At 26.9% G+C, this 13,110-nt stretch overlaps 1 protein-coding gene across 1 annotated transcript; it reads left to right on the forward strand.

Annotated features, from left to right (window-relative positions):
* The first annotated feature begins 4,275 nt into the window (after window positions 1–4,275).
* Window positions 4,276–5,961, forward strand: LOC136083087 (uncharacterized). Its single transcript, XM_065802493.1, has one exon. It carries the CDS (start codon window positions 4,276–4,278, stop codon window positions 5,959–5,961), a length of 1,686 nt encoding a protein of 561 aa, XP_065658565.1.
* Window positions 5,962–13,110: the final 7,149 nt, after the last annotated feature.

Genomic DNA, 13,110 nt, shown 5'->3' on the forward strand with positions numbered 1-13,110 from the left:
CAAAAGGGCGGTCTAATTTTTTAACATTATAATAAAAACTTGAAGAAACATTTAAAGCTGCCGCTATCCTCTAAGTTTTTTAACAGTAGATTACTCTTATTTTAGGGTAGCGTACTCTGAAGTTTGAACTGCAGTTCGATAATATAAACTTTTTTTAGTAAACTTACCGATATGATGTCCGCGAAGTTTTCAATGAGTTTTGAAAATTTAAATTTCTGAGATCAAATAGTTTGCATCATATAGACAAATTTTGGTCTTTTAATTGTACGATATTTTTTTGGAAAACAAAATAAAGATTTAAGACATCTTTTGCAACTTGAAACAGAAAATAATCCATAGAGGTATTCTGTTGACTAAATCTGTTATTTCATTTCTTGTTTTTAAAAAAACCTTTAATTTCTAAATTAAAATTTTAAAATAAAATCAATTTAAAAAAAAGAAAAACTTTTATATTATTATAGGTGGGGAAAATAATAAATTAGTCTGAACAACAGACTCTAACGAAAGTGATTAAACTTTTTGAGGAGACTCTAGGGGTGGAAAATGCAAGAATTGAACGAGCGCATCGTAGTTGACGCCGAGATGCAAAAACACCATGCACAATTATTATTAAGCTGTTAGGCTACAAAGATAAGGTAGAAATTTTAAAAAGTTCTTCTAAATTAAAGGGTGAAAATATCTACACAAACAAAGATTTTTGCTTCGAAACGAACTTCATAAGAAAAGATCTTAGAGAAAAAATGAAAATTGAGCGGCAGCTGGGAAAATTTGCATACATATCATATGATAAGCTGATTGTACGCGAGTGGGTGTCTAAGAAAACAAATGAAATCCCGAATTCGTGCCAGTAAGAGTTAGGGTTTATTACTTTTTTTTAACTATTGCTAACTATTTTATTAACTATTTTGCGTTAATTTATATATGTGACCCATCTGACCAAAACCAGTCACATGTATAAAATTTTAAGTTTTAAGTGTGATACATATTTGAAAAGTTATAATATTCTGCTTTAAAATGATGCAAAAATTATTGCTCCAGCTTGACCCTAGTCAAAGTTATGAGCATCAAGTCCTGAAAAAATTATTACAGTAGCTTGATTACTTTTTAAATTATAACACTTTTAGTACATCGAGAAAATTAAATTATTATCAATTTTTTAATTTTTAGATTTTCAAATCTATTGACAATATTTAAAGCAAAAAAAATACCTAAATGTTGTTTATAAAAAATTTCATGTGCTGGTTTAAAAGCAAGCATAACAGAGTAAAAAGTGAAGAGTTGAAACAAACATTAAAAGTTTAAAACAAAAATAAAAAAAACAGTTAAAAGTCTAAACCACGCCCTCGTGCACCACGACCCCGACCTCGACCTCTAGGTCGCGTCTCATTGACAGTTTTTTGTTTTTTACCAGATTCATTGTCTTGTTTTGATCGTTTTCTTGAACGTCCTCTTGTACTTTGTACCTCTGTCAAAACTTCGTAGTCATCGGTATCGCTGTCGTGGTCCAGAGGTACGGAAGTCATCGACTGAAAATAGTCATCGCGAGAAATTATTGGAGCACCAGAATTTGGTAACGGACAAACGACATCTTGCAATGAATCCTTGACATATTCACGAATATGATTGTACAAATACCATTGCCGCTGTAATGAAAGTCCTGGTGGTACAAAAGGTTGCGCACCCTGTCTTATAAGTTTATAAGTTCTTGTCCAATAGAATTGATCAAAATATAATGGAAACCACGTAATAGCAACGCTTGCCAAGTTTGTATACACGTGGTGGCTTATAAAAATTGCTCTGATTGGTCAAATTTCAAATGAGACAAAGAAACACGTGTACACCATTGAATAGCTAAAGAGGTCAGCTTTCTAACCATACCAAAATGTCAAGGTTATTGTTGCGCTAGGCAGTCATGTTTATTACTGAAAGTGGACCAATTTAATGAGTAATCACAGAAATTTTAAGACAATAGTCTCACAAAAATCACCAAAATAACCATCAAAAAATTATTTTTTATTACAAGTTAAATTTGAATAGCAAAGAAAAGTTTATTATGTAAACAATTATGCAAAAAAATAAATAATGATAAAAATTGAATTTTTGAGATGTTTTGATGGTTTTCTTAATATAACATAACGCGACATCGGGCTGGTTTTGGTCAGATGCGTCACATATGTGTTACTTTAAAATGGAGAAAAACTTTATAATTAAATTTCTAGATGAAAATGTCGCACTCAGTGACGTCGATGACTCAAATAACTTTAATCAAAAAATATTTGAAAGCCAATACTATACATTGAATCTTCTCAATATCTTCAAAAAACTAAAAATAGTTTTTCAATTTTAAACATTAATATATTCGAAGTTTAAATCAAAATTTTGAAAATCTTAGGTTTTTGTTGAATGAATTAAAACACGATTTTAAAATTATTTGTCTAACGGAAACGTGGTGTAAGCGTGGTGAAACAAATGCCCAATTTGAACTAATTAATAACTCATCAGCTCACCAACCACGTGGTTTAGGTGTTGGTGGGGGTGTATGTATTTTTGTTTACAACTCAATTAGTTAAAATTTACGTCACGATCTCTGTGTAAATGAAAAAGGTTGTGAGTCATTATGCATTGAATTAATTAATAAAAGCACAAAAAAAAAATAGTTATAAATGCCACATATAGACCTCCATCTACTAGCTTAAAAAAATTTAAAACTCATCTTAAATCATTCTTAACAAATATAAATAAAACCCGAAGTCATGCCTACTTAGTTGGAGAATTTAACATTGACCTATAAAATCATGCTTTCAGTAATAATGTTAACAACTTTATAAACACTCTTCTTCAAAATAATTTAATTCCGACAATAAACAAGCCAACGAGAGTGACCAACAACTCTTCTACTTTTCTTGATATTAACTAATAACCATCATAATAACCGTCTTTACACAGACATAATCAAAACTGACTTATGGATCATTTCCCAACATTCCTAGTAACTAGCAATATATTATTTAACAGTATTCCTTCTCAATTATATTTAGGCAACAAACAAATGAAAACTCGGTAAAACAACTTCAAAATCTTTTAGAAGACAACGTTGACTGGAATCTGGTATTTCAGTCACATGAAGTTAACAACGCATATAATCCATTTTTAAATCAATTCTGCAAGCAATATGATCAAGCATTTCCTGAAAAAAAAATTATTGTAAAAACTAAAACTGTTTTAACTCCATGGATGCCTTACTGGTTACCAAAATCTTTAAAAATAAAGCAAAAGTTATATGATAAGTATTTGAAAAAAAAAAAACTTATCAAAACGAAATGACATATATAGTTTATAAAAATATATTTGAAAAAACAAAAACAAACTCAAAAAAGCTTTATTATGCAAAACTATTAAGTAATGCCACCGGAAACACTCAAAAAAATAAAGTGTAATTTAAGAAATGATCGAAAAAATAATTATGCGAAAAACATTCTGTCAAAAAAAAAATAACAATTAATAAAAACACAATTTATGATAGTTCCAAAAAACTAAACAGCTTCTTTACTAATGCTGGTCCAATTTTTACATTAAAAATTTCTATGAATTCAACACCATTTGAATCTTATTTAAAAAATTACGATAAAGTTATGGATGAACCTAATTTATAACTAATTGAATAGCAAACCGCCTTTTTTTACCTTGAAACTAACAAAAGTGCTGGATTTGATAAAATTAACGTCAATGTTGTAAAATCAGTATATAATATAATAGAACACTCGTTATTTCATATATTTAATCTTTCACTTAAAGCAGTTATCGTCCCTGAAAAGCTAAAAATTGCACGAATCATGCCAATATTTAAATCCGGAGATGACTCAAAATCTTTAATTATAGGCCCATTTCTATTTTACTTTGTTTTTCAAAATTACTTAAGAGAATAATGTACAATAGGCTTTTCAATCACTTATCAGAAAACGACATGCTGTATTCAAAACAATTTGGTTTCAAAAAAAAAATTCAACGGAGCATGCGGTGATTGAACTAGTAAATCAAATATCAAGTGCATTCAGTAGTAACTATTTTACCTTATGAATTTTCATTGATCTGTCAAAAGCATTCGATACCGTTAATCATAATATACAGATAAAAAAACTTGAACGCTATCGTGTAAAAAATAATAATTTACTTTGGTTCAAAAGCTATTTGACCGATAGAAAACAATGGACCTTTCCCATAAATCGGCAAAAACGCAATGCATTGTGGTAGTTGTATTCATTTAAATCAAAACAAATGTCGAAAAGCCTAATAAATTTTAACAGTGATGTTCAATTATGTGAAAACAGTGAGATTGAACTTTGTGAAAACAGTGAAATTGAACTTTATGAAAACAGTGAAGATGATAGTGAAATTACTGAAGGTGAACTCACTTTTAACGGAGAAGTTGAACTTTGCGAAAACAGTGAACCACTCTTTTCACAAAGTTTAACTTCACTCTTTTCACAGAATTCGATCTCACTGAGAGAAGTTGAACACAGTGAAGTTGACTTCAGTTCAACAAGTGGTGGATGTACTTGTTGTGTACCAAATTGTTTTAATAATTCTAAGCGTAATAAAAACTTATCATTTTATGTTATACCCAAGGAAAAAGTGTTAAGAAAGTTATGGTTAGCCAAAATTAGCAGAAAAGACTTTAGTCCTTCTTCTTCACACAGAGTTTGTTCAGCACACTTTCAAGGGAACAAAAAAACTTATATGAATAATGTTCCAACAATTATTCCAAAAACAGTTAAGCTAACTGCTCGTGTACCAAGGAAAACCAAAAATAGCCTTGGTTTAATACATAAAACAATACAAATACCTTATAGTGAAGAACTATCGACACCTGTTTTAAGCTGCGAAGAAACATTAAAACAAGAAAATAAAATTCTTAAAGATCAAATTGAGGACATTATAAAAGAAAAACAAGCGTTAGAAAACACTCAAAAAGAAGCTATATGTAAGCTCAATGACAAAATACTTCTATCACAATTTACAATTGAAAGGTTTAAACATAACAAAGAACATTTCAAATTTTACACAGGTTTTGAAAATTTTGAACTATTTAAAGTAGTCATGAAGTTTTTAGAACCAGAAATATATTCACTAAATTATTGGGGTTCAATGTCTACTGTTGCTGACGATTTAAGTGAAAATTCTTCATCTAAAACAAGAGGAAGATCACGTATATTAAACGTTGAAGAGGAATTTTTCATGGTGCTAATTCGACTACGTTGCGCCTTTTCTATAGAAGATTTAGCAATACGGTTTAATATTTCATCAAGCACTACCAGTAGGATATTAATTACTTGGTATGATTTTTTGCACATAAAATTTAGATCAATTCCAATATGGCCAACAAAAAAACTAGTTAATGAAACAATGCCTAGCTGCTTTAAAGATGTATACCCTAATACTCGTGTAATTATAGACTGTACAGAAATATTTACTGTGATGCCAACTAGCTATCGCACTCAATCAGCTATGTTTTCAAAATATAAACATCATCACACAGCAAAGGGTTTGATTGGTATTGCACCGAGTGGTGCCATTACATTTGTATCTGATTTATATGCTGGAAGATCAAGTGATAAACAGATAACAAATCACTGTGGCATACTAAAATTATTAGAAAAAGGTGATAGCCTGATGGCTGATAGAGGTTTCGATATCGTAAATGACTTACCAAAAGGAATTAGTCTCAACATACCACCATTTCTTGAAGGCGATTTTCAACTTACATTGGAAAAAGAATTAGAAACAAGACGAATTGCATCTGTGCAAATTCATGTCGAACGTGCAATTGCAAGAATCAAAAACTACAGAATATTACAAAACACATTTCCACTTTCAATGGCTGCTGACATGAACAAAATATGGGTCATAGTTTGTTATTTAGTTACGTTTCTGCAACCTCTAATAAAAACTGATAGCAAATAATGTAACCAGACAAAAAAAGAAACATTTTATAAATATTCTGTAAACGTTTATTTTACTTTAAATATTTCTGATGACATAAATTTGAAATAAAAATCTGTTAACTCTGGAAAAATAATTGTATTCCATAATTCCGCATCATACTCTATTGTTTCGATGTGCAATGATTTTTCTTTGTATACAATAAAATCAATTGTTTTAGTTTCTGTTAGTGCCATAACGCCTTGACACTGATAGTAATAAGGATGGTTTATTTTTAATTTTGGAGCACCATCGTTAAATTTCAAATAAAAGTTTTTATCTTGACACGCTTCTTTAATTGTTAAATGTTTTTTTGAAGAAGGACATTTCACTTCAAGTACTTTTTCAGCGCAAACTACTCCATCAGGGCTACAACCCAACCAAGGGCATTTTGGGTTTATAAAAAAACCACATCGAGTAACACTTGACTTCGTTATGTTTTCATATAGTTTTATTGCTATATCTTCATTAACCTTTCCCCACATACAGTTTTCTCCTGCTTTGATATTTTTTGTTTGTAAACATTTTTTTAAAATTGATGTAGGGTAAATTTTTTTCCACCTATTTATTACAGTACCAAAATTTGAAGCTGTCAATCGTTTGCATCTTTCTTGATACCATAATGTACTTTCAGATTGTTTAACTGTATTGACTTCAATATTTTTAGCTTCCTCAATATCAACAATTAAATGTAATTCTACAAATGCTTTTTGTTCAGTAGACAAACAACTTAAATCAATCACCTTTTTTAAATTGTCAAATAGAGTAATAATAATCAATCGGTCATCTTTTTTACTAAAAGGTTCTGCAATATCATTGTCTATAAATGTTGACAGAGATGAATTAAAAAAGGAACATGCCTGAAAGTTATTATCACGAATTATTGAAGATATATATGTCCCCTGGCAGAGATTTTCTAAACCTTTACAAAGAGTTTGAAGTTGTAAAGTTGAGGTTTCGTAACAATTTGGTAATGAATGGTATCTACGTGTTCCTGAAACTAAAGGTCTTTTTCGAGTACTATTTTTGTCTTTAAAAGCGTCAGCTTTTTCAAAATTTAAGTTTGAAAACAAAATTGCTTCAGAGTTGGATGGTTCACCTGGTACATTCCATATCTGTAAAACATCAGTATATGTTTCTGTTTCTGGGACCACTTTAATGTCTAACTCTTTATAATCAACTAGTTGATATAATGATGCAGCAACATGCTTACAACAGCCCCCCGCACCAGCTTTACAATGGCATTTCGAATAAAGTATTTCACCAGTAGATTGGCACAAGTGTATAAAAACTTCGTATTGTTTACGTTTCATAGAAGCAGCAACATTAGACTTAACAATAAACAAATTTATGGATGCTGTTACATTCGCTTTAACACATACATTTTTGACATAGTTTTCTTTAAATAAACGATAGCCAAGAGTTTGGTGTTTATTGGCTCCTTTTTTACAATTATCAATATGTATAGTATCATTAACAAGATATTTCTTGATAAAATTGTGAGATATATTTGGTAAAAGTGAAATGTCTCTTGACCAAGTTGATATACTCTTGTTTATAGATTCTTCTTCGTCAACAGCAATAAGCTCATCATGCTTAAGTTCCCGAAACATAGCTTGAGATGCCTGGCAAGAGTTCTGAAAAGAACTAGCATCAATTTTATTTTCTAAATTAGCATTAAAAGAACTAATCATTATAATAATATTTAATTCCTAATACTTTAATCGGATTGTTTTGATTTAAATGAATACAACTACCACAATGCATTGCGCAGTTGCCGATTTATGGGAAAGGTCCATTTATAGTGTATAAACAAAAACAAACATTTCTGATTGCCGTAACTTGTGGTGTTCCCCAGGGCTCTATTTTAGGACCACTGTTGTTCCTATTGTATATTAATGATTTAGCAACAGACCTATTAAATTGTATTCATTTTGCAGATGACTCCAATCTTTTTTATTCCCACAGTGATATTAATACACTATTTGAAACAACTAACGAACAATTATTTGAAAAAATATTTGAATTACGGAAAAGATAATGAGTGATTCAAAAGTAATAAACTTTCTCTAGATTAGGATAAAACCAATTTATTTTGTTCCACAAAGTGAATAAATCAAAAAATATTCCCATCAAATTGCCTAATCTAATAATCAATAACACTAACATTAAAAGAGAAATCTAATTAAACTTTCTAGGCGTAAACTTAGATGAACATTAACGTTGGAGTTTACATATAAAAAGTATTGAAAATAAAATATCAAAAAATTTAGCAACGATATATAGGACTAAACCATTTTTAAACAGTCTTTTTAGGACGGAATAAAGACGTATTTTTTAGACGTCTAAAAGTCGTGAATTTATGACGTTCAGAACTAGTGCTAAATGGAAACGCCAATTTACGTTTTAAATAACCTAATTTAGTTGTCCTCATTTTGACGTCTAAAATACGTGTTTTTACATGACTTTATTCATAGGTAAGGTTAAAATTTATGGTTTCAAATAATCTTTTGAGAATAAGTAGAAAACAAAAATTAGATTAAACTTTTTAATAACATAATTGTGTTTTTTATATATCAGAAGTTTTTAGACACCTTCATCCACTTGTTAATTTCCAAGAATCGACTAATCAAACATTTGACGTCATTCACCTTTTAAAAATCATTTTAAAAATCTTATTTTCAGATAAACAATTTAAACCTAAAAAAAATATGTAAAAATAAGTATGTAAAAATAAAGGGGAAAGGAATAAAGAGAACATTTATAATACACTTTATGACGAAATAGATATTGATATCTATCAATATATATATATATATATATATATATATATATATATATATATATATATAACAATATAGATATATACATATATATATATATATATATATATATATATATATATATATATATATATATATATATATATATATATATATATATATATATATATATATATATATATATATATATATATATGTATATATATATATATATATATATATATATATATGTAAATATATATATATATATATATGTATATATCTATATTGTTATATATATATATATATATATATATATATCTATATTGTTATATATATATATATATTGATATATATATATATATATATATATATATTGATATAAATATATATATATACATATATATATATATATATATATATATATGTATATATATATATATATATATTGATATATTTATATATGCATATATATATGCATATATATATATATATATATGCATATATATATAGGCATATATATATATATATATATATATATATATATATATATATATATATATATGTATATATATATATATATATATATATATATATATATATATATATACAAATATATATATATATTTATATATATATATATAAAATGCGCACACACAAACATATATCACACGCATACACATACATATATAAAAATATTGGTATTTAAAATGCTCTTTTTATAGAAAAAATATACTCACTTTGAAAGCATGCCCTTCTCAAGAAACCTTCAACCATAATAAAAAACAAACCACTTTTTTTGCAATATTTGTATCGCAAAGTGGTTGATCACATTCAAAAAACTCAGCAATAGAATTGGACTAGTAGAGATAAAAACAATTTTCAACTTTAAACGTTTTTTATATTTCATCATTCTTTACTTAAGTAATTAAATGAGCCTATATATATATATATATATTAATATATATATATATATATATATATATATATATATATATATATATATATATATATATATATATATATATATATATATATATATATATATATATATATATATATATATGTAAACAACTAACTTAAAATTTTATTAATTTCATCCTTCAAAAGCAAAATCTCAAATGCTCTACTTTTCTTCCTGAACTGACTAGGTAGCTATTTTGAGTATTGTGGAGTATTAAAGAAATAAAGTTATAAAGAAGAAGAAACCTATATAGTTAAAATAACTTCCAAGGTAATCATTACAAGAAAAAATATTACTTACATTATTCTTTGTAAAACTTAAAGATTTATAATTGACTTCATATATTTTCTTGAACTTTTTTTTGGGAAAAGCAAAATTTTGAATCACAGACTTTCAAATTTTGAAGGAGCTCAATGAATTAAAGAAGCTGTTGCTTATAAAAATTTATTAAGCATATTACATAAAATAAACTATTTGTACGATACTATACTTATATATACTATATATATTCTATACTTGGTAACTCCCTTGAAATATTGTATAAAAATTAACTCAATAAATAGAGTTACATACATAGTAGAAGTTTTTACTTATTTATAAAATAAACTTTATTACATAAACCATTACATAAAGTAAACTATAGCCAAGAAACATTGTTCTATTTTTTTAAAAACAAATGCAAAAATAAAAATCAAGTTTAGGATTAAACACATTTAATGAAATAAAATTTCTAAATACATGCATATTTAAATACATATAAATGCAATATGGGTTTTTGAAATACAAAACAAAAAGGTTGCGTAATATTACTAAATGCAAACATGTATTTGACCAATACATATATATAGATAAAACTTTAATTAATAAGAAAATTAAAGTTTATAGAAAAGTAAATTAAGGAGAGCAGTCAAACTTTAACTATTTTAAGGTTATTTAAGGACTTTTAATAAGGATTTTTTTTCCAAAGATATTTAAGGTTTTTAAAGAGGATAAGAACCCTGAAAATATATGTCAATAAATAAATGACTACATATCGAAACTTTCTAAGCAAACATTGCTGTCGTAGATTTGCAGTAGACCTGTATAGGCATTTTGAGCAGTTAAGTGGAGTTTAACTCTATTATCTCTAATATCTATATTGTTTATTTAGTAAATTATTTAAATGGCCAGCCGATAACACTCTAACAAGTGATATGGTAGTTATTCCTGTTATCCATTTTTGGCTGCTGTCACTTATGTTTCATCAAGTATATGATGACCAAAACTGCAACCACCTAAAATGCCTATACAGGTCAACTGAAATTCCTCTTTAAATGTTTGCTGTGTTATGTATTTTTACTTAATATTAAAACTAAAACCATTGATCTATTAAAAATTCATTTATATAGAAAAAAATATTAACTCACTTCTATCTTTAAATACATTTTTCTCATTCTAATTTGAAGTTAGATAAGTTACTAAAAAATAAATTTTATTAAATACTAAATATAAGTATTGATTTTATTTATAATTATTTATTTGGAATTTTTAAAAAACGATAAATACAAAAGAGAAATTAATTACATCTATCTTCAAAAGAATTATTTAAAGCAGACTTTGACATGCCTTGTACAACTAATGTCTTTATTCTTTTGTGTAATTTTTTTTGGAAAAGATTCAAATTTCAAAGTAGGATAGGAGTAGGATAAGTGACTAACAAATGAGGTTAATTTAAAAAATTAAATCAGTCGTAACATTTGATTTATATAAGAGAAAGGTGGGTAGAAAATTTCCTTATTAAACACAATTATTCATTTATAAGTTTCATAAACGGAACACTTTTCACAAAAGTTGTAACTATTATGAGATTTAAAAACGATCTAGCTGGAACATCGCACAAAAGAAAGACTTTACAGATAAGTAATGTAATACATAACACAAAAAGTATAAATGTAACATTTATATATTTTGTTGTATAGAAAACCATTTTGTATTATTGTCTTAACTCAAAGAAAAAAATAGGTATTTAGTTACTGAATAAGGCTTGGTTTTATCAAAATAAATGCCAACAACACAAATATTAAAATAGTCAAAGCAAGCTAATATTGGCCACAATTGTTTACTAGAAAATTTAAATAAAGGTAAACCATCAATAATGAAATTCAAAAAAAGAAATTGTTCTTAATACTTGCTTGTATTTCAAAATAAGAATAATTACCACAACACTTTTCAGGAACAGTTAAAAACCGCTTATCTCGAAGATGCAGGGAAAACTTTAAAATTACCTATAGGTATAACTTAGTTATACCTATAGGTGTTTTTTAAAATTTTTCTTACATCTTCGCGAAGTTCCAAACCTTGATTTTGTAATATTTCAAGAAGTTTATAAATTAATGCACAATGGTCCAATTAATTTGAATAGCACAATCTAAAAGTTGTCAATTAGAGATATTGAATTCTATTGATTTATCACGATAAATTCTCTGTATCATTGTTAGGTTTTCCTTTTAAAAAAATATAACTCTGCTTGATATTCTGCGATGTCTAAATCTTTCAAATAGTCAGAACTTGGTTCTTGATATAGTATACCAAGTATTACACTTGATACACTATATCAAAAACCAATTATATAATTAGTATAAATATATATAGTATATCATATACTCAGTTTTAAACTATTTCTTTCAATATCTGTATCAATATTAACACAATTCTTAAGTGATTAAATATTTACAAAAAATATACAAATATAACTTAGAATGAACCTGTTTATTAGTCGCTTTTCATTTATTGATTCAAGATGCCATAAAAAAACTTTTACATTTGAAAGTTCCTTCCACATTTGTATTAAAAATGCGTTTTTAATTAAAAAAAAAAAGTTAATCTTGATGTTGTGTGATTTAACTAATATTATTTTGATATAATAAAGCATTCTGGATCTTTTTTGGACGGAAAATTTATTGGACGCGAAAAAGATTTTGATAAGACCTTTAAAATTTAAATGGACGGACCGATGCTAATTGAACGTCCAAAGGACGTCTTTTTTACGCCCCATCCCCACTGGGATATTGTGAAGTCAAACTAGCGTTTGAAAAAAAATACATTATTTTAATTGAATAAGGTTTTATTTTTAGACTCTTCAAGGTGCGGGTTGGACACTAACGCAACAAAAGGAGATTATTAGGGTGCTCACAACCTCTAGAAGAAGATTAAACAGCTTTCCTAACCATCTTTTTCTAAAAAGATCATAAATGATAAAACGAAATAAAAGATTATCTGATATAATTTAAATGATAAACACTCTTTTAATCATATAAATTATATTAGATAGTTTATCTGACTTATGATTTTTTGAAAAGTGTTTTAGCAGTCAATGTCCTTGCTGCTACCGAAAATGTGATATATTGAGTCAAAATTCTTGATTAA

Source organism: Hydra vulgaris, chromosome 08, assembly GCF_038396675.1.
Source record: "Hydra vulgaris chromosome 08, alternate assembly HydraT2T_AEP".
Classification (NCBI taxonomy): domain Eukaryota; kingdom Metazoa; phylum Cnidaria; class Hydrozoa; order Anthoathecata; family Hydridae; genus Hydra; species Hydra vulgaris.

Bases quoted from the DNA above. Each gene is read 5' to 3' on its own strand.
- LOC136083087 (XM_065802493.1), top strand. From the start codon at position 4,276: ATGTCGAAAAGCCTAATAAATTTTAACAGTGATGTTCAATTATGTGAA.